Source organism: Aspergillus pseudonomiae (assembly GCF_009193645.1).
Source record: "Aspergillus pseudonomiae strain CBS 119388 unplaced genomic scaffold BDV37scaffold_90, whole genome shotgun sequence".
NCBI lineage: Eukaryota > Fungi > Ascomycota > Eurotiomycetes > Eurotiales > Aspergillaceae > Aspergillus > Aspergillus pseudonomiae.
The window spans coordinates 1-23,714 of NW_022476082.1; the positions used below are offsets into that span (position 1 = coordinate 1).

Below are 23,714 nucleotides of genomic sequence, written 5' to 3' on the forward strand. Positions count from 1 at the left end.
AAAAAAAAAAAAAAAAAAAAAAGAAGAGTAGTCAAGTATACGCAAAACGCATAAACCTCACTCCCCCTTACCGTACCCTACTCGTAGTGCATACGTCCACACCTCCCCATAACAACATGCCTTACAATAATTGCCTAATATGCACCAGGACACCCAGCAGCTTTGCCAAGGAAGCAAGGAGCGACGATACATTCAACCAAATACTTAAAAAAGTGGTCCGTTCTCCAGCCCAATATCCCCCACCGAAATGACTGGACGGTAGCTCATTCAAAGCAGTAAATTAGCCGGAACGATTAATAAACTCCGTCAAGTAACGTGGTAAACTAAGGTAGTAGTCAATGTTTCTTTATCAATGGCACTGGGGCTTATTTTCACTAGCAGGTAGTAACTTAGTATTCCCCCGCTTTTCTCAACACCACCCCGCACTTTGGGGTGAATTCTCATTCTATTGTTGGGTTTGCTTTATATTGTGTCTGTGCAAATTTGGGGGAAAGATGTTTCGTTTCGTGTAGGACTATTCGGCTGTATGTGTAACTACTTTTAGTTTTGGGGTTGATTTGGCATGGCAACTTACAAGGACCCTGCTTCCATATACAATAAAATGAATCCTCTACTGGTATGATTGTAACCCATGGCGAAAGAGTGGCTTACATGGCACCAGTGCAGATTGGAGGGGTTTTATCACTTTCATATTTAGCCAAGTAAAGCTCAATTCTGATATGGGGGTATCTCAGCCTCCTTTTTGCCTCTATAGATAATTTATTCGCTATGCTCTTTGCCTCCTTTCTCTTTTGTCTTCTTCGTCTCGCTTTGTTATTGCTTGTTTTGTAGTGTATGGTTCTCGCCATATCATCCATATACTTCATCTTCCAACATATCATGTATCATACAGCCTCCCGGGCTCCTACCTCTATCATGTCTGGTCATAAGAGCCGTCTCATTCAAATCATTGACACGCTTTCCGTCATGTATATTAGCTGGTGGCTTAAAAGGCATACGAGAAAAAGTAAAGACGAATGGAAAGTAGATGATCGCCGTGCTGTCGAAGAACACCCTCATATATAGTCTTTTGAGGTTTCCCTCCATGTTCATGTCCAGATAGCATGCCACGCATCATGCGTGGCCCCTAGGTATCAAAATGGTTCTATTCGCTGTCAGTCATCCATGGATGCTCTATAATCTCGGTGATGGTGAGACGGTTGTCGACGTCTCGGTCGAGCATCCGCCTAATCAAGTCAATGCAGTCCTCCGAAAACGGCAGGAATGGGATTCGAAGCGGGTGGTCCAGAATCTCATCGACGTTATAGAATGGGTTTTCTTTGTAAACGATGGTGTAAAGAAGAATGCCAAGAGCCCAGATATCTTGCTCTTTGCCTCGGTAGGATTTGCCTTGGAGGACTTCAGGCGCCGCATAGTCTGGTAAAGGTCAGCATTAACTTTGTGGGGCAATCCATTGAGAGTGACTCACCAATTGTTCCCACAAAGACATCGAACGGTCCATTTTTGATGTAAGCGGCACTTCCAAAATCGATCAGCTTGATCCTGCCCTCGCCGTCGAGAATCACATTTTCATCTTTGATGTCACGGTGAACAACCAAGGCTTTCGTGTGAAGGTGGTGAATAGCATCGACAACCTGCCGGAAGATGTTTCTGCACTCGGATTCGTCCATGTTCGCTTTCAGTTCGATGTAGTCAAAAAGATCCATACCAGGGAGCCCGTGTGGCATCATCTCGATATAATAGTTGACATCATCCTCAAAAAACCCTTCCATTTCCACAATATTGGGGTGTTTGAAGCCATCCCGCCGAAGGTAATCCAAGACATGGATTTCCAACGGGACCGTACCTAGGCGGCGGTCACGAGTCCAAGTATCGACGAGAATCCTCTTCTTCGTGACATACTTCAATACGACCTTCTTAGCGGCATTCTTCTTTAGACGGGCAAGTTTCACCTCCCCATATGCCCCTTGACCCATCTCCTCGATGATCACATAATCGGTGATCGTCCTTTTCTTGGGGGGCTCTTTTGCGTTCACGGACTTTACTTCTGGTATAAGTTGTACGGGTTTGTCAGTGAGCGGCTCTGATGCCGCTTCGCTTAGCTGCTGACTCAGTGTCGATGTCGGTATTCGGGTCTCCACGGAGGTCTGCTCCGTGTTCAAGGGTGGTAAATGGGAAGTCTTCGCCGACCGTAGGCTGGATTCCGGGACAACCGAGGGGCTTCTCACCCGAGGAGACTCGGTACGAGGTGGAGAAGAGAGACCCGCAGCATGGATTTGTCTCGAGTACGTGACCCATAGTGCATAAACCAATTCAGCTACGGCGAAAGTGTCATCGTTCTCGGAATCGGCATCATCGTCGTTACTCGGACTTTGATCGTCCGGCTTTGGGAAAATTGTTCCGCTTTTCACCACGCGCAGCTGAACATCCACGGTAATGGTCGAGCCATCACGGTGATGGGCAGTAAGGCCATTAGGTTCGAGAAAGACTGAGGCAACGTTGGCTTTCCCTTCCCGAAGGATTGACAGGGTTCGTGCCCTTCGGAAGCTAGGTTCAGGGATCACAATTCCATCCTCTAGAGACACATCCTCCTCCTCAGTGAGCACATTCAAGTAATCGTCAAATCCGGGGATCAGCTCGTTAACATGGAGTCCTTCCGGTCGCTCATAACCAAACAAAGCTGCAGAAAACGCTGAGTTCGAACTAATAACTTTCAGCGTCGACGATGCGAGCACCATCATGCCTGCAACATGAGGAAAGCTTGATATCCGTAAACTATCCGATGTTGTATCTTTTGCAATAGTGACTGGGAAACAAGTTCCTGCAGTGGTCTGCGCAGCGAAATACTTCAATTCACCAAGCTTCGCCAAACCTTGATCAACCGGGCCTTCTAACCACTCTTTAGGAAGACGAGGAAGGATGTCTGTGATCGGTTTGCCGGGCACGACCACGTCCCGGCCCCAGAATCTGTCGGTATCCCCATCGGTCTCTGTAATATTCCAGGCCTTGTCGCAACGGATGTAAGCGACATCCTCTTGAATCTCCTCAATCACCCAGATCAAACCACCTCGCTTCTCCATAACCCAGATACTTGCAGAACCTCTTGCTCCATTGCGCTTCAGGATCGGAACCACATCCCCACACAGTAGGACCCCGCGTGACTTGGTAGCTGGATGATTAAGGGACTGCGGCATACGTTTACTGGAACCATAACCATCGTCAGTTTGTGCCCTCCTTGCTCGGGAAGGCGGTTTGCTAAGAAGCTGAGCTGTAACACCATTTCCCATCCCCATAGATTTGGGATTAACGGGCGTCATGCGGGGTCTCTCCGGAAGCTTGGCCGCAACATCGGTAGAGGGATCCCGCAGCTTAGATTCTAGCCACTGTCTCCGGTCTTTCTGTACGACTTCAAGAATACTTAACCTGCGGAGCTCCGCTTGTGTCACACCAAATATCAGACACGATAGATCGTTGGCTGCCAATATGGTCCATGGGGCCCGAGACTCAGTTCTAAAAACGGCCTGTGAAACTGGTGTCCATTTACTGCTATGGGTGTGTAAGACAGGTACCGGGAGTCCAAATCCGAAAGTGGTGCTGGTCGGGGAGAAGGGCTCCGTGGCAGAATAGGGTTGTGCTAGACTTTCCATCAGCTTGCCCTGAAGGGTACCAGAGCTAACATCCGTGTATGTACGTTTTAAGCTTACGCGCCTGGATGAGGGGGTGGACCTTCTCCCTCTCCGTTGAGTTGAGACTTGGGGGCCGGCTAAGTCGCTCACGGAATCCGCTTGTTTCGTCTTTGGTGCAGATCCATGAGGTAGTTCTTTGATCTCAGTCATCGGGCGCTGGGGCTCGGAGAAAGCTTTCTCGAAGACATCGCCTGTGTCCACGACTGCAGGACCAGTCATAGGGCCGCGTGCGTAGTTATATCGGTCCTCCCTTCCCACGACGTTGGCCTTTGACAGCAAATCCACAACGCTTTGAACCTCTGCATCACCACATATGCGCGCCTGCGCATTCACAATTCCAGGACCGTTTGCAGCCCATCCAAAGCGGTCGCGCATGAAGTCTATGGATCTTTTCAATATGTTCTGACGGCTGTGTAGTAGCTCCTCTGATTGTTGAGAAAAGGAGAATGAGTGTAAGGATTCACAAGGGAATCGATGGAGATCCTCTAAGGCGCTAGCGTCATTCAAGGAGATCCGCGTGGAATATGTCCGTGAGGTTGACCGAGAGCGAGGTGAGGGCGAGTGGCTTCGGGATGTGACAGGAATCAGCGATGAAGTCGACATGTTCGGCAGGGTCAAGACTCGTGAGGGTTGACGGATACGATCCAGGCCCGACGGACCAAGTCCATGTTCATGTTCAATCAGGGGTGACCTGCAGGGGAAGAATTTTCTTAGTGTCTCTTGTGTTGCTGCAATTGCATCCGGTTCTGGTCAACGCAAGGAGGTGTTTCCCGTCCTTCATCCACGTACCTTGAAAGGTGATCATAGGACGAAAGGGTTTCCACTGAACCTCTCATAGAATCATTTGTACGGCCCGGATCGAGTCCAACAAAAGGGTCGGTCTCTGGCGACTCTGAAAGGGGACCCAGAGGGGAGGATAACGGACTTGGTTCGCCTATTAACCAGATACAGTCAGCCGAGTGACTCTCAACTTCTTTCCGTTTCTTCACTATCTCAGGAAAAGCCAACAAATAAAAGAAAGGGAGAAATAAAGAAAAGGAGCCTTGCGGAGCAACTGAACTGAAGAGATATCGAAATGAATGAGGTAAGTCTCAGTAGGCATCATAACTCGGTCGCTATTCCTTTTGGTTCTGCTCGTGTCTCCTTTCACTGCCTGTGGCTTGTATTTACCTCTGGCTTCTCATCCCTTCTCAATGCAGTAAATTTGTTGATCGACAGCTGCTACCAAACACGTCCGATCCATTCTCAACCCCGCCAAAGTCCCATTTTTCGAGACCAAACGACCACAACGCACAATCAGACTATGCAGGGAGGGAAGAGAAACAGGAGTAGCAGGCAGATTGAGAAGAAAAGGGCCCTGACTAACCATCGGGATTATAGGAAGCTGACCCCATAGTTTCCCCAACAGGTAACAGGAAAGCGACCAGTATCGGTCGGGCCGATTGAACTCGGGCGGCTTAAAGACCTCGAGTATAAGGGGAGGCCTAGTAGGAATGTGAGAGAGTGGGTTTGCGATATATACTGCTACATGGAATGGTAAAACAAGTCGACCACAAGTAGTTGGTTTTAGCGGGATGGAGAAGGATAATCCTTGCTCTCTTTTTTTCTTCCCTTTTTTGCTTTTTGGGCGGGTATGTTGGGTTTATTAAGAAATCGGCGCACTGGGACTCAAGAAAATGTTACCGCGATCGATGCAAAGATCAACCCACTTGGCTTAATGGCGACTCTTTCCGTGACTCTCCCGGAGGCGAGAATGAGCCGGTCAGCCGCCGAGGAGAGAAGAAGAAGAGTTTCAAAGAAGTGTCAGCGTGACAAGGAAAAGGAGAGAGAAGAGAGGGCAGCTGCCTGGTGAGGTCACAGGTACCATCCGGAGTGCGGTTCGCGAAGGAGACGAAGCATGCGGGCACAACTAAGTAGTTAGCTTAGGGAGTAAATAGTCAAAGTACGTACGACTCCCGTCGTAGATGGTTCGACAATTGTTTCGCGCTCGGCTTGAGAGAAAAGAAAAAAGAAAAACAATTGGAGACTATCGTTTTCCTTGTTTTTCTTTCTTTCTTTCTCTTTGTGTTATCCCCTCTTTTTTTTTATATTGATATATATATTTTCAAAAAGGTTGTGGAGGTGAATGTGAACGAGAAAAAGTAAAAAAAAAAAAAAATACAAAAAATAAAGTGTTTTTATGGGGTTGGCGATTAAAGCCACAGTAACATACAACCAATGAACCAACGGCGAGGGACAAATCGAGACGGTGAACAGACGAAGAAAAATGTTTGGAAGCACAGGAGGAGACTAGTTGAGAATACTAGTGAGGGGAAGGACTGGTGGAGAAAATGAAGGAAGGAGGTTCGACGGTCTGTTCTTCCGATTCCTTGGGGCTGTCTTTTCGCCAGCCTCTTTTAGTCCGACTTTTATTATCTGTACAATTCTATTAATTGTACGCAAGAAAGGAAAGACTGGGATTAACAAGACAAGGAATCCAATGCAGTTGAATGGCAAGAGAGTCTAGAGAAAGTAAAAAGTAAAGGGGGCATTCGGAAACAGGAAAGAGACGAAATAAGTAAATGCCAAAGAAATCTGACTTGACTGTATTTTTAAAATAAATCATTTTTTCCCCATTCTGTTGTAACCCAACCCGATGGACTCGCTGTACGGAGTTAATGCCTAAGGGAACAGAAACCCTCGTCGACGTAGTACTCCAGAAATGGTGATGTAATTCTGCATATACTTGAAGCTGAATTCAGATACTAGTAATTAGTACTACTGTTTAACCATTCAATTACTGGGTAAATTTACAATTGATTGAGCCCCTCGTCGGCTTGAACCACCGGTTTCACCATAAATTCTGCGGAACCGGTCACCCCAGACCCTTGATATAGAGCCTAACGTTTCTGTCATACGAACCAGCCTCTTCGCTCATTTTCTTTGGTATATCGCTTTTGCGCTCTATACTTTGCGCGCCTTCTCTGCTCTGGCTCGCGATAAAACTCTGACCGACCATGTTCTTCCCTTTCATGGCGGATCCGAGAACTAATGAAACCTGGTCTTGTGGAAGATCTTCACAGTCTCACAGGTGGATCGAAATCTTGGAACGGATGGAGTAACTAGCGAACGAACCATAGCCCATTAGAACCACGGCGCAGATCAGCCATCGTATATATTCTTGGGTGGCCCATTTGAAGGTTCATTCTGCCGTCTTTTACTGGGTGCGATATAGTTCCTTCGGGCGAAAAAGGAAAAACAAAGAAAAAAAAAAGTGAAAAAGAGAGAGAGAGAAAAGGTGCTTGGACGCGAACCAACCATGAGTGCATCATCCCTTACCGCAGGCATCTCTAGTGGCATGCAACCAACATTCTCTTCGTCACCTCCAGTGATAAAGCGAAGCTCGGCGTTGGTAACTTGACCTTTGGAAATGATTTCATATGTCAACGGTAGTAGTACAATACAAGTGCATAATCCGAGGTCCATGCGGAGGTGGCAAAGACGGCGTTATACTGTGTATAACCTTCCGCGGCATGCGCATGAGGAATACTTGAGTACTGGGACGTTGTTCAAAAGTGACCAATAGTCGATTCTTATTTTTCCAGCAACATTCCCGATACATTTATGACGACATAGGTGGGGTACTTTGCTCTTCTTCGAATAAAGATTAGGAATGGGAAGTAATTGTAACGTGCGTCTAATGCAATGAACACGAGTCGGGTATATCGGGTTTACAAGGGAAGAGAGGTACAATGAGAAGTAGGCTTTACGAAAAAGAAAAGAGAAAAGACGCCACCACCGGTAGCCTATTGTCTGCTCTTGGGACCTCGAAGGCTCCGCAAGGCCAAGTCATTAGGTTCGGCATACGGTCTTTGTTCTTCATCTCCGCTGCCGAACAGAGCGTTCGGTTTAGGGCCGTGCCGAGTTTGTTCGGGCGGCACGGATGCCGGGCTAACAAAACTAGAGATATGCCGGCTGCCACCAAGCATCCAAGAAAATTCAGATTCAGCCAATGATGGGCGTGTTGCCGGTCGTAGTGGTAGTGAGGTGGGGATTCGAGCTCGGTCATGGGCTTTCGGTTCACCTTCCACCGAAGAGCTGGACGATGTCCCAGACTCTCCGACTCTGCTGGTAACCGATGGAGAGCGTTCGGCTTTGTCACCTCCCACATCTGACTGATTAGGTAGCCTCGCGGAAATCGTATCGCCAGCTATGCTTGGAGATCGATTTGCGGAGCGGAGAGACGCAGAAGGGCTCTCGAGGCATGTCTGGACTGATTGAACCTTGGCGAGACCCTGTTTCATGGCGTCTGCTGTAGCATGGTCAAGCCCTTCTGCTTTCATCAAGCGAGAGCGAATATCATTTAGCGCCTGACTCAATGACCTCGCCAGCATCCTATTGCGTTCTTCCAACTCTTGGACCTTCGTTTTCAACTGAGCGACGGAATCGGATTCTTGAATCGACCGTGCATCGGAAGTACGGCTCAAGGGCGAATCTCCGTGTCTCATCATTCGAGGATTGTGTTCCGATTGGATCGTCTGCATGTTCCTTTTCGCCTCACTTACCGCGCCTCGGACAGCCTTGGCTACTCCCCAAGATTCCGTCCGTCGCTGAATGCCTTCCGACACATCTTGGAAAAGCGCCTCAAGGCTCTTGGGACTGTTCCTTGCAGGTGATCTGGAAGGGGAGCTAGTCTCGCTCATGTTCCTTGCATCGCCGCGTGGATGAAATTTCCTCCCGGAAACACGCCTCGTGCCTGGTTGACTGACACGTTTCAATGAATCAGGCGGCTTGCCGGAATACTTCGAGATAATAAAAGTTCCTCTGTCGGAGGTTGGGTTCTGTTCTAGATATAAGCCATCTAGTACAAAGCTGTATGGCTCGTGGGGGTGGGGAGAGGGATAGCGAAGCAACATGGTCAACGCAGTCGAGCAATCAGCGTCCAGTACTAAGTAAAGTCAGCGCAAAGAAACTATAGAAGACGATATCCAGGTAACGAACATTGCCAGCGAATCCTGAGCAGCATTGCAACGCACACAAACTCGACTAGCTCTTGCCGTAGACCCTCAGAAAAGAGAAAATCCCAGAGAATAAGAACGTCTTGGAATTGGAACTCGCGACCAAATAAGAGACGCATCCAACGCCTTCTCGAACCAGTTAGCATCGAGGTTCACTGATAAATGGAGCTTTACCCACGTAAGGAATATTTGGGGCAGAATTTCCAGTGCCTGAAGATGATCTGCTAACTCTAAGTCCGTGGTCGTTAATAGATCATTATGGATATGTTCGCATTGGTTGACAATTGGTACAACGTCCATCTGCCCGCTCGCAGATCGCTGTCTATTGTGCTCATAGTATACTCGGGCAGTTTGCATAACCGAACAGAAAAGTGTAAAAGAGTCATGCTCGACATAGTTGGCATCAAGGAGCTGTAGCATTGAGCTATCATCCTCTTCTGTATGGTCGACCCCCTCCCGGGAGGCTTCTTCAATTGCATCTCTGTCTATAACCCACAAGATGGGCGCCAACAGCTCATGCATTCCTTGGCGATAACCTAGGTCTGGGTTGAGTTTCGCATATATAAAGAGAATATCGGTCATTTTCGCCTTGGTCGCTGGTTCCCGGAAGAAGAAATTTTCCTGCAAGCATCGATCCACATCTTGGGATATATCTGCTCTCATCTGCTCGTCCTGTCGTAGTGTTTGCCAAGGAGACTATACGTGCGCTCGTCAGAGATACAAGTCCTAATACTCTAAACCAATCAGCTCAAGGTGGCATACCTCTGCATCATCCGCCAGTGGATCCACAGTTGACTGCAGATCATCGGGATGCTCAATATATTTCATGAAATGAGCTTTCAGCGCTCCATAGGCGTTTCGGGAATCGGATATCTTTTGCGGCCATTGTGTGCGATCGAGGTTGTCGAAGTGCAGGAATGCCTGCATCCAGATAAGCACATTTGAGAGTCATATCCTAGTGGTAAAAATCGCGCACCTTCCAACAGATTGATCTTAGTCCGTCGTTGCACAGCTTCTCTCCTTGCTCTGCTCTAAGCGCTGCTCGGAGGTCGGAGGTGGTGTTATTGTCGCGGAAGAGGACATTCCATCGCTGTCTGAGAAAAGAACAACTTTGTCAGAAAGACTAATAAAACGTAGTTACCGGTAGCATGCCGTTTTACCTTATTTCCTCTATATCCCTCATTTCCCCATGTGTTGATCTGACAGTAGGCGTCATTGAATCGTGGGGTTGAATCAATGGCGGGAAAGATGCGAAGATTGGGTACATGTCTTGGCATCCCCGAACCACCGAGCACCCTTCTCATAACCGTCACGATATTCAGCAGCTAGCTTAAGCGCAGTACCTTCGCGAAAGGAATCGTTCCACTCCCAACGTCAATGTCGGCGGACTTATTCGCGGAATTTGGATTCGGGGCCCCAGCTAATCAGTCCTCAGGGACTGCAGCCCAGAAGGGGGCTCGACCTGCCGATGCAACATCTCTAATCCCCGAACTAGAAACCTTCGACAATGCTCCCACAGCATCTACGTCACACACTATTCAGCCACGGGCGTTAGCGACCCATCGAAATGCATTGGGAAAGTCTAATGCATCACATTCGATGCGCTATGGCAAGGACAGTAATGTTCTATTTGATGCCACCTTGGAAGACCCTCCCGACGACAGTAGTGAAGACTGGGGGGAGTTCGAATCTGCGGATACTCCGTCTTGTCAAGCCGCACCAGAAATTCTTAGTCACACTGAGGGAAATGCTTCACGTCAGTCAACGAAGGGTCCAAATGAGCTGAAAAACCTTGCAGTCTCGCCCAATCATCTTGATTTGCTAGACTCGTTATCAATAGAAGATAAATCACCGCAAAGGCATTCTCAAGCCTCCAGCACACTTGTTAATAAAAACAGCAATGTTACATCTACAGCTTCCGGCATACCTGATGATGAAGATGCTTTTGGTGACTGGGGTGACTTTGTAGACGGCCCACCTACGGAACCCTCCAAGAGTGTTGGGAGCCAAAGACTTGCTTCTGCAAAGGTACCAATCCAGAAAGCAAAGGCCGCCACCAACCTAGAGAAACAGATTTCTCCAACGTTCAACATATCAAGTAGCGCTGTCTCTCCTGCTCAGATCCGCCCAACGAATATACCTCCACCATCTGTTCTGTTGGAGTTATTCCCTCGACTTTTTGATCAACTCCGAAAGGAGGCTACTGAAGCTAGAAAAAACGTCCAAGAAAAGCAAAATATTGAGAATGTTGCCCTGCTGATTCTTTGCACTCTGAAAGCAGCAGCTCGGGTTGTTGCGGGCCGCACATTGCGATGGAAAAGGGATAGCATCCTGAGTCAGAGCATGAGGATCGGCCCAGCACGCGCAGGGAAGCCAGGAGGAATGAAACTTAATACGGTCAATAAAAATGAGGACATCAAGGAACAACAAGAAGCTGTTGACGTGATATCTATGTGGCGGGACCGGACCGCCCTGTTTAATTCTGTGATCCAGGCATCTGGCAGACGTCCAATTCATGTCATTCCTCCCAACATCCGAGCGATGACTGCCACCCCTGAACAGGGAGCCTTGAAAGCTTCCCATGCTTGTGCCCTTTGCGGGCTAAAAAGAGAGGAACGACTACCCAAGGTTGATGACCAGGTAGAGGATAGCTTCGGAGAGTGGTGGACCGATCATTGGGGTCATACTGAGTGTAGACAATTCTGGGAGACCAACGTTGCCTTACTCGGTCAAAGATGAGCCTCCTCTACAACAAACTGATCCTTGACTATATCTACGAGTTTTAAGCTATCGGATTATAGAGCTAGAAGGGCCTGACCTGCTCTACGCCCCGCCCCAGTACAGTGAATTACTTACAACCCTGGCAACAGAATATTGCCAGAAGATCTGAGAGCTGCCAGGTACACCTGCTTACGCTTAGCACTAATATTGACTCAGCCAATAGCCATAGCCCAGAGCATCAGTGATATTCACGCAGGATCAAGTGCCTGCAGCTTCGATCCGTGATGAATGATGACGATGATTGTAATTGCGCCGTAAACTAGACCCGTTGCGGTTAAACCAATACATGGTATCATGAGTACCTACGAGGTAGATACTAGTACTACCTAGTACCTACTAAGGTTAACGCAGTCTGCGGGTCCTCCGATAACAAATGATAAGACACAACAAGTCATTTGGACAACTCACATTACCCAAGCCCAGACACTGGCCAGTTGATATCTAGCTAATTAAAATCTTCCGCTGGGTTTCACCTGGGAGTTTCATGGATTTTTACGCATTTCGATTGGCCTGATGCGGGGTTGTGGTTTTGCTCCGGCATCTCCTCCGTCCCCATACCTTTAATCGGTTTATCCCCGTAATATTACACTGGGGGGACCTGAGGCAGCTGCCCGATGGTCAGCCTACGGCTCCGGACAACCACCGATTTCATTGTCTACCTGACTGGTGATACATTCCAACTTGTTGGTCTCTTGTCTCCCCTTTAACTATCACCCGACCGCTCCTTATCTTCCCTTCCTACCTTGGTGTCTCGTCATTCATCGTCTGATGGTAAATTTAGATTCACTGCTGTGAGCTGGCGTCATCATTCAATCTTACGTCTTGCCGTGGGTTACAAGTTCCCCACTTCTTCTCGATCCCGCTGCTACCTTGAAGACTTCTTGCGTACTTTCCTATCGAGCTTATCTCAACTACCACTAAACTTAGAGGGACAGAAGGGTCCAGCACATCTGGTTGATCTATCGGTTCCCGACACTGTTTCGAACTTCCAAACTTGAGTCTTTCCTCAAATCAAACCGTCGCTGAAGTTACGACCAGGTCGGGTTCCCCTTGCAAAGGAAAATCAATCCCAGGCAAGGCGGGGACCTCAAGAAGAAGACATCATTCATTGATCTTGTTCTACTCCCTTCTGCCACATCTTATCTTCATAATAGACCACATACGATCACCCACCTTTGTCTTGTCACACTCACATTCCAGGACGGATACCTCGCTGCCGGAAGTGGGAAAGAGGAGCTAGAGCAGATCATAATGGGTCTCGCGTATAACGTCTACCTCACTTCCAATAAGATCTTTGGATGCAGGCAGTGCAAGACGCACCTTGCGGATTATGACGATATCATCAGCAGAGTGGGTGCCCATCCTCCATATCCGTCAACACAAAAGACATGTACTGACTGAAAGACCTTCCCGCAGAACTTCCGTGGCCAGCATGGCAAAGCATATCTATTCAACAACGTCGTCAACATCACACAATCCGAAGCGGTGGAGCGTAGCATGACCACTGGGAGGCATGTCGTTCGAGACATCGCTTGCAGACAATGCAGGGAAACGGTAGGGTGGAAGTATGACAAGGCGTATGAGACCAGCGAGAAGTACAAGGAGGGCAAATTCATCCTGGAAGAAGAACTTTTGTGCGTGGTGTGCTAAGGCGCCTCATCTTCCTGAACGCGGGCAGGCGTCCTTTCTAAAGGCGTACGGTAACATGGCGGGTTCAGTTACTGTGAGGCTTCCAGAGAAGGACTTGCAGCGACACTTACAAAGACTGATTGATACAGTGAGCATTTCCAATCGTGGCGTAAGGCAAAGGCGTTGAATGGTGCACTATGTTTTGCTTTGACCGACTTTGAGAACCGGGTTTCACAGCACATCAGTTTTGGCGTATTCGAGGACATTCGGCTTGAATCCATACTCGACATTCTGTACCCTTTGTGCTTCAATTCAAGAGCCTGTGAAATCTGCAATCGTCATTTTATTCTCCTGGATCATGAGGCTAGAATGAAATGTAACAGAATAACTCAGCTTTCCCCCCTACAGAAGGGTCTCATGTCTCTCTTAGCTATTAGACATGTAGTGCCTCTTTTTTGGCCCGGACCAATAGTTTTCAGATGCTTGAAATTTTGTTCATGGGAGTGTTGGGGGTGACAGCCCCACAGTTATCATAAACCGAGGGGCAAAGAAAATGCAGCGGCCGTTTATCGGATGTGGGGGTCTTGGTTTCTCCAAATCGGCACATTTCACGTACTTTCGATTCAATGACCCGACTCTGCGACGAAGAAAGTTCCTTGTATACACCTTCTTCCATAACCTTGATCAGTTTACAAGATGACCACGGAAAACAAGATGCGCGCGGTAGTGTTTCACAGCCCTTATAAAGTGGCCGTTGAAGAACGACCAATCCCCAAGATCCAAGATGCGGGGGATATTGTCGTTAAAGTAACATACACTGCGCTTTGTGGAAGGTAGGGCAACGATGACATCCCGATTTCCCCGTGTTACGCTTTAGACAAACGGCCGCTAACTATTGCAGTGATCTCCACACATTTCGTGGTATCGAACCCGCCGGTACGGGATTTGTTATGGGCCATGAAGTTACGGGTGAGGCTGTTGAGGTCGGGAGTGGCGTTAAATCCATTCAGAAGGGCGATATGGTCGTGAGTGCTTTTACGACTTCTTGGTAAGTACTGGCTACATGCTTTTCAGGGGAGTGAGGTATTGAATGCTAGTGCTCTAGCTGTCGGAAGTGTCTCTTGGGTGGACGCTGACTATTCTCATAGTGGCGAATGTTTCTACTGCAAGCAAGGGTTTTCCTCTCGCTGTGAAAAGAGCGTGCTTTTCGGGTGTGATCATCTGGATGGAGCACAGGCCGAATACGTAAGTGACTTCGTCATAGGCTTACAATCTACGGGGCATCTGATGGTGACGGTCCCTATTAGGTCCGCATCCCAAATGCAGACGGAACGGTGATGAAAACCCCCGAAGGTGTCGAGGAAAAATACCTCGTGCTCATGGCAGACATATTCCCGACGGGCTACTTTGCGGCCAGCAATGCCTTCAAGGGGTACACCCCGGAGCAAATCTCCGAGCAGACAGTCGTACTAATCGGCTGCGGACCGGTTGGGCTCTGCGCACTGATCAATGCGCTGGAGTTCAAGCCCAAGCATCTCCTGGCTGTGGACTCTATTCCGTCGAGACTTGAGCTGGCAAGATCCCTTGGGGCTGAGCCTTGGAACTTCCAGCAAGACCGGGAAGGATTGGACAAGCGGGTGAAAGAACTGACGAATGGAAGGGGTGCAGACGCTGTGATTGAAGTAGTTGGGTTGAGCCCGGCACTGAGGACTGGCTTTGATCTGCTGCGTCCCTGGGGGACGATTAGTAGCGTTGGAGTCCACAATGGAGAAGTAAGGACACCCCGGCAATACAGCCCTATTTTATGGTGTCGTACGATGCTAATTTTTTCGTAGATTCCATGGGCAGGAAACGATGCATATGACAAAAACCTGAGAATCCAAATGGGTCGATGCCCTGTGAGGTCGGTGTTTCCTCAAGCGTTGGAGGTCTTGAAAAAGAATCAGCATAAGTTAGGGTGGGTCTTTCTTTTTCTTTTTCTTTTCGGTTTGTCCCTCGTTGTTGGTGACGGTTTACATATCTAACGAAATGAGTGGAATTAGATTCATGGCGGACAAGATCATGCCGCTGTCTGAAGCTGTAGAAGGATACGAGCTTTTCAATGCAATGAAAGTGCAGAAGGTGATCTTCAAAGCTGGAGAATAAGTGCGGACCCAATGGAGAAAGAAATGGCCGAGAGCCTTGATGTTTTGAAGATGAATGCGTTGATTTCATGTATAGATAGGCTGTGGTGTACATAGTGGGACGGTGTACATGCCGTTAAGGTTAGGCGTGAGATGAGTTTAGTTGGTGCAGGAAGGTTCCATAGACGTCAATCCATCCTTAGCCATACATTCTTGATGGTATGGTTTGTTGATCTGTTCGAAATGGAATCAAGTTGTTTAGCAATGAATGAAAGTAAATGGAGGAAGAGGAACGAGTCGATTTATCCACCCGACAAAAACGGTTGGCCGATACGTAACAAATTGAATTTCAACCAAAAAAAAGAAAAATACCAAAGAGAAAGATTCAGCAAAAGACAGAAGAATAAGTGCATTCATTCAGTCCAGAGTAAGTGGGAGAATTTATGAAAAGCGGCTGTGGTACTAACCAGAAAAGTAAAACTAAGCCCAAACTTCTCATTGCTTCCGCTTGTCTCTTTCTTTTTCCGTTCTCTCTCTTTTGCCTTTGCTCATCTTTCTTCTTCCCCTTCTGCCCCCGATCTTCACTCTCCTCTTCAACCTTCACCTTCTCTTCCGCTACGTCTCCCTTCTTTCACCCCCTCCCTCCTCTTCTTTTTCTCCTCCTCTTCTTTCTTCCGTTTCCTTTCCCCTCCGCCTACCATCGTCTCTTGTCCGTGATTCCTCCACGTCCTCTTCCCCCGCCCGCCGAAACCCCTCTGAAATCACAGTGGTTCATTCGCCCCCTCTCCGTCCACTGACTGATCTTTATCCCCCCCCCTCCTTCTCGGTTCCTTTGGCCATCAATACTCTATTTCCACGCAACCTCCATTCTCCTCGTGCGCCACCTCTCTCATCCTTGGGTAAGTAACCGGTACATCTGTGCTTGTCTATCTCATCGCGCCGTCAACATATTACGTACATGTCTCTTTCACAACCCACCCTTTCACTCTTTGATTCAACCCAAACACTAAAAGCATGGATGTTGATCGCGCGACCTCTCTTGTCACTCATTAAGGTTTGTCAGCTAACTGGCGAAAAGAATCTTTGCTAAAGATATCCTGATCTCCTAATCATCGAATCTTTCGTCGTCTAATTGATCTCTTCGCTCCTTCGACATAATGGACTCCGCCGAGCTTCACGATACCCAAGTTGTTGATGAGACTATGACTGATGCGGTCAACATGGTCGACGAGGGTGACATGGACATTACTCCGAAGACCGAAGAAGAATACGCCCAGTCGATGCTGACCCTCCGTGCGATCGTTTCGTCCAAGGAAGCCGGCGTGATCATTGGCAAGGCCGGTAAAAATGTTGCTGACCTGCGCGATGAAACCGGTGTTAAGGCCGGCGTGAGCAAGGTTGTTCCGGGTGTTCACGATCGAGTCCTGACGGTGACCGGTCCTCTACAAGGTACTGCTAGGGCCTACGCTTTGGTCGCCAAGGGCTTGCTAGAAGGTGCCCCGCAAATGGGTATGGGTGGCATCGTATCAAACAATGGAACTCATCGTATGTGTATCTGACCCCGTCAAGTATCATGGGAAAGACCAACTAACATATGGCAGCGGTTCGCCTCCTCATTTCCCACAACCAAATGGGCACTATCATCGGACGGTCCGGCCTGAAAATCAAGCACATCCAGGATGCTTCCGGTGTACGAATGGTCGCCCAGAAGGAAATGCTTCCCCAGTCTACCGAGCGAATTGTTGAAGTGCAGGGTACTCCGGAAGGCATCGAGAAGGCTGTCTGGGAAATTGGAAAATGCCTTATTGATGACTGGCAGCGGGGCACCGGTACCATCCTGTACAACCCCGCTGTGCGTGCATCTGTTGGCACCACCCCAGTCAACCAAAACGTGGGCAACGGCTATAGCAGCCGTCCCTACAACCGTACCGGCAATGGTGCCGACTTTAGCGACCAGTCCGGCGGCTACGGCAGACGCTCCAACCCCGACACATCAAACCGTGGCTATCCCCTGGTCACCGAGGACGGCGAGGAAATCCAGACGCAAAACATCAGCATTCCTGCTGACATGGTGGGATGCATCATCGGTAGAGGTGGAAGCAAGATCACTGAGATCCGTAGGAGCTCTGGAGCGAGGATCTCGATCGCCAAGGCTCCTCACGATGATACCGGCGAGCGCATGTTCACCATCATGGGCAGTGCTCAGGCGAATGAGAAAGCCTTGTATCTTCTGTACGAAAACCTCGAAGCCGAGAAGACCCGCCGCAGCCAGCTCCCTCAGGAATAAATGCCTTACACCAATTGGCTTAGTCCGAGAAACTCCATCCTACCATCCTGAAGATGCTCCTAGCCTCTCTTGGGAGTTTCCCAGCCACGTTTTGTGTTCGCCCATTCTCCTTAATAACGTTGCTTCTTACCGTTGTTTTTTTTATTTTACATTTTTCGTGTTTCTCGTATCGTGCAGCTTTCTTGGTTTACAAGAAGCAAGGGTTCGCTAGGACGGACTGCACATGCCTGTTTGATACCAACCCTTTACGACCTTGGTGATCGCCTTGTCTCAAAGGATTCAAAGTTCGAAAGGCCGACAAGGCAATGTTCTTGAAATCTCTTCCGACTTGTTTCCTTTAGTCCCGCCTTGTCCTGCCGCTCCGTCTTCCCTCCCGAAAAAAGTGCTTCTCCACCCTTTCCTTACCTCCTATTCTCTCGGTATCTAGTATTCACCGTATTGCTCCGCGATCCTTCCCACCTCAATGGCACTGTCTTCTTCCCGTCTAATTGAAATTATCCCCTCGAGCAGCTTCTCAACACCGTTTACCTGACGCATCTATCTTGTGACCTATCCTGTTATTTCCTATATCTCCTTGATTCCTCAATTTCTACAGACTCCTCCGACATGTATATCCAGAACCTGAGTACCTCATCCATAGTGGATTCCGAGGCTGAAGAAAACAATCTGAGGCAAATCTTGTCTGAGATCATGACAGATGGCTGCTAGTAGAGCAAAGATAATGACCTGTTCCTATAGCTAGTATGCTCTGAATGTGAGAGCATTTTCCAACGATCTCCGGTCGTCCCGGAATCCAAATGAATACAGTGGAGAAAACACAAAAAAAAAAAAAAAAAAAAAAAAAAAAAAAAAAAAAAAAAAAAAAAAAAAAAAAAAAAAAAAAAAAAAAAAAGAAATCAATAAAAATCACAAGCAGTATGATCTATACCAGCCCAATGACGTAGATTCCTGCAGATCAGATCTTGCATACATAACAACATCTCTACACCCGTTCGGGACAAGCATAATTATGGAACCCAATAATTCTGTAGATCCATACATGACCTAACCCTATCTCCAATCACAACTCACAGAAGCACACGAACGTCAACCTCGGGCAGATGAGAAGATCAAATTAGGAAAATACGCAAAAGACAGAGAATAGTACGGAGTAATATGAGATATGTATATGCATCGGGGAACGAATGTAAGAAATACACTACACCCCCTTACCTAGGTATGTACTGTATATACATACATAACCCGGCTCTATTCCCAAGAGAACAAGATGGCCAAGTAAATGAAACATGACACGTACAAAAAAGAGATAGAGAGTATTTTGTACATTGAAATCGAGGAAAGAAGAAAAAAAGAAAAGCACACACGCCGAAACGAACAAACGTGTCCAGGTTGGATCCAACCTTTGTACATGTACAAAATAAACAAACAGGATGTCATGAGGTTGAGATAAGGATGGGCAGGCAAATGAGCAGGTCTTTCGTCAGTCGCTCGTGTAAGGATAGCAACTTGGCAAGATCCTTTTTTTTTTTTTTTTTCCTTTTTTTCTTTTGTTTCTCTCATACAATGCGTTTGTGCGCCCGTGGCATGCATGCTTTGAATCAGATACAAGACAGAATTGCGCTCGTTAGGATGGATGTACACAGAGTTGCTTCGTATGATGCAATGGTGAGGCTGAGGACCAAAATCAAAGGGACGAATGAAGGCAAAAAATCGATTTAACAAATAAACTCCGGCTGATCCGTATCCAAATTCCAGGCATGAGTCGCTGCGTTAGATGAAGGGCGTAAGCTACGTGTGTTGTTGTAATTGTATTCCAGAGCAGAAAACACCACGTGTAAACGATAAAGGGCGTAACGTTCAATCAATGTTGTCGTCGAAGGGATTTACTGCACCATCAGAGATGGCCATGGGTCGTTGCCGGATGCCGAACCTCCGTGTAGTTCCAAAACTGTTCGTTCTCGGACGCGATATAGGGGTATAGCTGGCTGCTAGTTTGCTCGATGGGGCGATAATCCTCGTTTGAGATGGATCCTGTCGAGGGGAGAGGGGTGCTTCGTCGTTGGCTTTACCGGGAGTAGAGATCCCGGAAGGCAACCCATATCGACGAGACCCGGCTTGGATGTTAGAGCGAGATGTGGCGGGAGTCATCAAGGTTCTGCGGAGTGGAATGCCGGACTGCGAAGCAGTTGGCGTACGGGGTTGCGGCAACTGCGACTGTTGGGACTGCGCCGAGTACCTGGGAGCCTGGTCTTGCTGGGGCTGTGGTGCTTGAGATGAAAACCCCTGGGAAAATCGTTGGCGCGGAGGGGCACGATATGCGGAACTCTGGTTACTGATATCCGTCATGCTTCTCGATATTGACCGGCCATGAGGGCTTCGGTGCTCGGCAGGTTCATCCTCGGGTTGCCGTCTTTGGGCCCGTAAAGACGCGAGTCGGCTTAGCCGGCTTGTGGGAAGTGAAGGACCAGGAGACTGTGCCTGCTTGGCATCGGGTGTTGTTGTATCATTACTCCAGTTAACTTCTTTAGTATTCTCGCTGGAGGTATTGCCGCTCGGACTTGCAAAGCTGGACCGACGGCTTGCGGCACGGGTACTCTGCCGACGGCTTATAACTTCGGGTTCCTGGACCGTACTGCGTCGATATGGTGTTGTTGGAGTCAAAGTGTCATCATCAGCGCCAATAGGCTGCTGCATTAGCGTAGCTTCGTCAGGTTTGCTTGAGGCCTGCTGCCTACGGAGTTGTTCATCCGACAATGCAAGGCAGAGCTCGGTTAACCCGCGACAAACACTATCCGCTTTCCGTCTCGATAGTCTGTCGGACGAACCGTACCCGTTCACGACGGAGACACTTCCAGATGGCGCTTTATTAATACTCAAAGTGGTGGACAGTGATATGGCATCTGTCGCAGTAGCTTCTAAGGCTGTATATACTTCTTTATTCAAAACAGTTTTTGCTTTGGACAAAGCAGATTGTAAAAGGGGATGGACGGGGTTTGTGGGGGGAATGGAATCGGAGCCAGGAGATGAGGTGCTGGTTTTGCGGCCGCGCTTTGGGGAAGACGAGACGGTTGTCACCGTAGTTGTCGCAGTGCGTGGCCGTTCGGCAGAAGCGGACGAGATAGCCTCCTGCGAAGACGGGGGGAGCTTCCCAGTAAGTTCTAGTTTGCGGATCCGGGATTTAAGATCCTCAAGCTCATCCCAGACGGTAGAAGGTGCAGTGGTAGACAGCGTCGACTCGGTTCCATCTTGTCGGGATCGATCGGGCTCGGCTCGGGGACGTTCTGTGACCTCAGAGCTAGACGGCTGCCGACTGCTTCGGATCGTCGATAGCGTTGAATGACGATACGTTCTAGGGTCCGGTAATGAGCCTCGTCTCTCGATGGACGTTTTCTCGGGTGAATCATCTGGGCTGATCTGGCTTAGCCTACTCCTCGGTACACCAATAGTCGACTTGGAGCTGGAGATGAAGCCGGAATGAAGCGAACGAGAATGATCGTCTAATGGATGAGCGGAAGCCGAATAGGAATATGCTAGAGAACTGCGTGGCTGGGATGGCGATCCGTGATTGGAATGCAAGGGGCTTTCGTAGGAATTCAACCGAAGTTGATCGGGGGATGGCGTTTGCTCGTTGGCGCGGGAAGTTGAAGAGCGCAGACCACTGCCGGACATCCTCATTCGCGACTGTAACGTTTTCAATCTTCTCATCAGCTCACAGTCGAAAGATTATTCAAAATATGGCGAGACGCTGAACAGGGGAGGGCCCATCGGATATCCATTTGCAGGGCCATGCTCTGGTTGTTGGTATGTTCGTCTTTCAAAGCAAATACGTTACTCACCCGTCTAAGTTCTGACCGTCCAAGGGATTCGCGACGGCTTGAGTCTGACCGAGCGATATTCAGGAAGATGTCGGATCGAGCGTCGTCCGCGACTGGAGTCCGATTGCCATCCTCTGTCGCGTATTTGTTCACACCGTTCACGGTGCGCCTGCGGTCGTTTCCTTCGGTATACGTTGCTGTGTACGATGGCATTCTCCTCTTTACACTTGGAAGCGTTTGCTGGGCATAAAAGGAATCTTTCCGGCGCTTTGTCGCATTGGGACTCAGTGCTTTGATGGTCGAATCGGGATCAGGGGCCAGCGCAGAGTCGCTATCGTCGTCTATAGCGAACCGGGGCGACGGGGGTAGAGAAGATGACTCCTTTGGAGCGCGACCGTGAGACAAATTGAAGCCTTGGGTTGAGTGCCGTGGTCTGTCGTACAGGAAAGTGCGCTGGGGGGTCGGCGTCGGGTTTAGGCTCGAGGACGTGTCGATAACGGAGCTGTGTGATGCTAGGGTTCGTCTGCGAAGGGGCAACTGATATTCGAAGTTGAAACGACTCTGTGGTAATCGGGGGGCTGAAGCGACCGACGTGTGGGGTTGCGATGCAGAGGCGCCAGGGGTTCTGGATGGTGAGGAGATCATGTCTTGAGCCGTCGGGGTTGTTGTTATTGTTGGTGAATCGCTGGGACCGGCGGATGTTAGCGCGGTTGCGGTGCCCGCGTCACGGGGATCGTCCACAAACATGGCGCCGGGACGGAGTTGATCGAGGCGGGCGAGATGAGATTGCTGCTGGGCTGGTAGAAACTTTGTCTGAACCCCCAGGGTATTGCTCCGTGGACGTCGAGCGGGAAACTCGGTCACGGTTGCACTGGCCGACGCCGACGAATGGTTCACCCCGGAGCCGTATACTGACGCTCTGGAAATTCGAGCCGAATTAAGAGGCGCGTCTCTCTGTGTTGCATGGATGGTCGGATGCACCGCAGACACGGTTTGTCGTCGTTGAGATCGAGAGTTGGAATGACGGTTTTCGACAGAAGGTGGGAGAGCAGACGCTGGCGTCATCCCATCCGCTCGGTCGTGGGACATCTGCATGCTCCTACACTTCTTGGTCAGGCATCCAAGGATTTCATGCACCTTCCCAGGAATCAATCAATCAGAAAATTATGTCAAAAAAAAATTTATTCAGGGTGGAAAAACAAAAAGGCAAAATATTGGCAACGGATTGGTCAAGAGTGAGAAAATTTCATTCTATTGGTTGTGGGGATCAGGGATAAAGAGTACCTCTTCTCCTCTTTCCTACTACTAGTAAACTCAGGAGTGAGTGGTCTATCCCCATCGCCTAAGGCACCGATCTTGTCCCTAATCTATATAAATCACGACGGATTCCTATTAATAACCCTAACCAGAACCCGCGTTGTGTGGACGGGAAGGGCAGGAAAGACCCAGCCAAAGGAAGGGAAAAAAAAAAAAAAAAATCGAAAAAGGTACCAGGAACAGGAAATGAAGGACTCCGGTTATAAGGGTGGCTGGATTCTTCTACTGGAGACATGGTGGAGCTGCTACTAACACTCTAGTTCGGCTCCAGAACCCGGAGAAATAGTCGATTGCCTTGACATGATATCATCCCAGATAGGATTTACGATATGATATGATAGGACTGAATGCAACTAAGGTTCCAAACTAAGTTGAATTTTTTATCCCGAGTTGTTGATGTTCTTCTACTCTGTACTTGCGTTGGATACATCCCATGCAACCCGGAGGACTGACTATGGGGACATCGAAAAGACGCGCAAAAGGGGGCACGGACACAAAAAAAAATAAAATGAAATAAAATAAAAAATAAAAGTCGACAGAAAGAAAAAAGACTGCCGACACTAGCCTATACCTGACAGTATTATGGTCAAACGCCTTCAAGTTCCTATAGCAACAACCACTCATAATCTACCATCCCCATAGTTCAAACCTTGGTCCAAACATTAGCTGTATAGCTTGCCGTCCAGTTTGGGGAGCTCGAGGCGACTATGTATATTTTTTTATATCTGCATTTCAACCCACCATTCCACATCTACTAATTTCAAGAAAAAAATGGTTTCAAATGAAATAGTGCTTCAGTACTTAATAGTGAACTACAAATTCTAAAATTTGTGAGAGTAACCCCGATGTTCCTGAGTGTGAACCCATATTAGCGCTAGGTACCTAACTTCAGCACTTGCCTCGAAAGCCAATTAAGACAACTTGCACAAATTTTATTGTGGTGGCAAGAGACTTGCAAAGAATATGAAAAAATAAGAAAAGCAACAGAGGCTAGTGAAGCACAAAACAGATTTGCTACATTCTATTACGTTGGCGTTCACTCTTTCAAATCTACAAGGTTACCTTCCATGACACCACAA

General features: G+C 48.4%; 10 protein-coding genes across 10 annotated transcripts; 5 read left to right on the forward strand and 5 right to left on the reverse strand.

Annotated features, from left to right (window-relative positions):
- Positions 1 to 1,144: 1,144 nt before the first annotated feature.
- On the reverse strand, positions 1,145 to 4,289 carry BDV37DRAFT_287261 (serine/threonine-protein kinase; the record flags this gene model as incomplete). The annotated part of the gene is made up of 2 exons (XM_032088075.1): positions 1,145 to 1,416; positions 1,469 to 4,289. The coding sequence occupies 2 exons, from the start codon at positions 4,287 to 4,289 to the stop codon at positions 1,145 to 1,147; spliced, it is 3,093 nt and encodes a 1,030-aa protein (XP_031937047.1).
- Positions 4,290 to 4,481: 192 nt separating this feature from the next.
- BDV37DRAFT_225248 (uncharacterized protein) lies at positions 4,482 to 5,201 on the forward strand. Its single transcript, XM_032080244.1, has 2 exons — positions 4,482 to 4,548; positions 4,638 to 5,201. Exon 2 carries the CDS (start codon positions 4,762 to 4,764, stop codon positions 5,080 to 5,082), a length of 321 nt encoding a protein of 106 aa, XP_031937048.1. The 5' UTR covers positions 4,482 to 4,548; positions 4,638 to 4,761; the 3' UTR covers positions 5,083 to 5,201.
- A 526-nt stretch (positions 5,202 to 5,727) lies between these two features.
- BDV37DRAFT_259521 (uncharacterized protein) lies at positions 5,728 to 6,348 on the reverse strand. Its single transcript, XM_032083149.1, has one exon. The coding sequence runs from the start codon at positions 6,289 to 6,291 to the stop codon at positions 6,115 to 6,117; it is 177 nt and encodes a 58-aa protein (XP_031937049.1). The 5' UTR covers positions 6,292 to 6,348; the 3' UTR covers positions 5,728 to 6,114.
- A 963-nt stretch (positions 6,349 to 7,311) lies between these two features.
- BDV37DRAFT_225377 (GTPase-activating protein GYP6) lies at positions 7,312 to 10,100 on the reverse strand. The gene is made up of 6 exons (XM_032080247.1): positions 9,844 to 10,100; positions 9,660 to 9,777; positions 9,446 to 9,604; positions 8,862 to 9,379; positions 8,667 to 8,809; positions 7,312 to 8,613 (listed from the first exon to the last, which is right to left on the reverse strand). Exons 1-6 carry the CDS (start codon positions 9,948 to 9,950, stop codon positions 7,472 to 7,474), a joined length of 2,187 nt encoding a protein of 728 aa, XP_031937050.1. The 5' UTR covers positions 9,951 to 10,100; the 3' UTR covers positions 7,312 to 7,471.
- Positions 9,887 to 12,107, forward strand: BDV37DRAFT_225338 (uncharacterized protein). The gene has a single exon (XM_032080246.1). The coding sequence runs from the start codon at positions 10,061 to 10,063 to the stop codon at positions 11,420 to 11,422; it is 1,362 nt and encodes a 453-aa protein (XP_031937051.1). The 5' UTR covers positions 9,887 to 10,060; the 3' UTR covers positions 11,423 to 12,107.
- A 608-nt stretch (positions 12,108 to 12,715) lies between these two features.
- Positions 12,716 to 13,114, forward strand: BDV37DRAFT_287264 (putative Yippee zinc-binding protein Moh1; the record flags this gene model as incomplete). Its single annotated transcript, XM_032088076.1, has 2 exons — positions 12,716 to 12,814; positions 12,881 to 13,114. The coding sequence occupies 2 exons, from the start codon at positions 12,716 to 12,718 to the stop codon at positions 13,112 to 13,114; spliced, it is 333 nt and encodes a 110-aa protein (XP_031937052.1).
- Positions 13,115 to 13,462: 348 nt separating this feature from the next.
- BDV37DRAFT_225286 (alcohol dehydrogenase family protein) lies at positions 13,463 to 15,449 on the forward strand. The gene is made up of 6 exons (XM_032080245.1): positions 13,463 to 13,926; positions 13,995 to 14,141; positions 14,242 to 14,338; positions 14,401 to 14,865; positions 14,929 to 15,050; positions 15,136 to 15,449. The coding sequence occupies exons 1-6, from the start codon at positions 13,790 to 13,792 to the stop codon at positions 15,236 to 15,238; spliced, it is 1,071 nt and encodes a 356-aa protein (XP_031937053.1). The 5' UTR covers positions 13,463 to 13,789; the 3' UTR covers positions 15,239 to 15,449.
- A 924-nt stretch (positions 15,450 to 16,373) lies between these two features.
- BDV37DRAFT_275005 (KH domain-containing protein) lies at positions 16,374 to 17,503 on the forward strand (the record flags this gene model as incomplete). Its single annotated transcript, XM_032085322.1, has 2 exons — positions 16,374 to 16,761; positions 16,818 to 17,503. 2 exons carry the CDS (start codon positions 16,374 to 16,376, stop codon positions 17,501 to 17,503), a joined length of 1,074 nt encoding a protein of 357 aa, XP_031937054.1.
- A 1,144-nt stretch (positions 17,504 to 18,647) lies between these two features.
- Positions 18,648 to 19,226, reverse strand: BDV37DRAFT_225432 (uncharacterized protein). The gene has a single exon (XM_032080248.1). The coding sequence runs from the start codon at positions 19,091 to 19,093 to the stop codon at positions 18,752 to 18,754; it is 342 nt and encodes a 113-aa protein (XP_031937055.1). The 5' UTR covers positions 19,094 to 19,226; the 3' UTR covers positions 18,648 to 18,751.
- Positions 19,227 to 19,360: 134 nt separating this feature from the next.
- On the reverse strand, positions 19,361 to 22,065 carry BDV37DRAFT_275006 (putative LPXTG-motif cell wall anchor domain protein; the record flags this gene model as incomplete). The annotated part of the gene is made up of 2 exons (XM_032085323.1): positions 19,361 to 21,184; positions 21,340 to 22,065. The coding sequence occupies 2 exons, from the start codon at positions 22,063 to 22,065 to the stop codon at positions 19,361 to 19,363; spliced, it is 2,550 nt and encodes an 849-aa protein (XP_031937056.1).
- Between the last annotated feature and the right edge of the window lie 1,649 nt (positions 22,066 to 23,714).

Coding starts and splice junctions, on each gene's coding strand:
- BDV37DRAFT_259521 (XM_032083149.1), bottom strand. CDS start 6,291: ATGATTTATTTTAAAAATACAGTCAAGTCAGATTTCTTTGGCATTTAC.
- BDV37DRAFT_225338 (XM_032080246.1), top strand. CDS start 10,061: ATGTCGGCGGACTTATTCGCGGAATTTGGATTCGGGGCCCCAGCTAAT.
- BDV37DRAFT_225286 (XM_032080245.1), top strand. CDS start 13,790: ATGACCACGGAAAACAAGATGCGCGCGGTAGTGTTTCACAGCCCTTAT. Junction 13,927..13,994: donor TACACTGCGCTTTGTGGAAG/GTAGGGCAACGA, acceptor TAACTATTGCAG/TGATCTCCACACATTTCGTG. Junction 14,142..14,241: donor AGTGCTTTTACGACTTCTTG/GTAAGTACTGGC, acceptor CTATTCTCATAG/TGGCGAATGTTTCTACTGCA.
- BDV37DRAFT_225377 (XM_032080247.1), bottom strand. CDS start 9,950: ATGTACCCAATCTTCGCATCTTTCCCGCCATTGATTCAACCCCACGAT. Junction 9,778..9,843: donor AGGGATATAGAGGAAATAAG/GTAAAACGGCAT, acceptor TTCTTTTCTCAG/ACAGCGATGGAATGTCCTCT. Junction 9,380..9,445: donor CACTGGCGGATGATGCAGAG/GTATGCCACCTT, acceptor GCGCACGTATAG/TCTCCTTGGCAAACACTACG.
- BDV37DRAFT_225248 (XM_032080244.1), top strand. CDS start 4,762: ATGAATGAGGTAAGTCTCAGTAGGCATCATAACTCGGTCGCTATTCCT.
- BDV37DRAFT_225432 (XM_032080248.1), bottom strand. CDS start 19,093: ATGCATGCCACGGGCGCACAAACGCATTGTATGAGAGAAACAAAAGAA.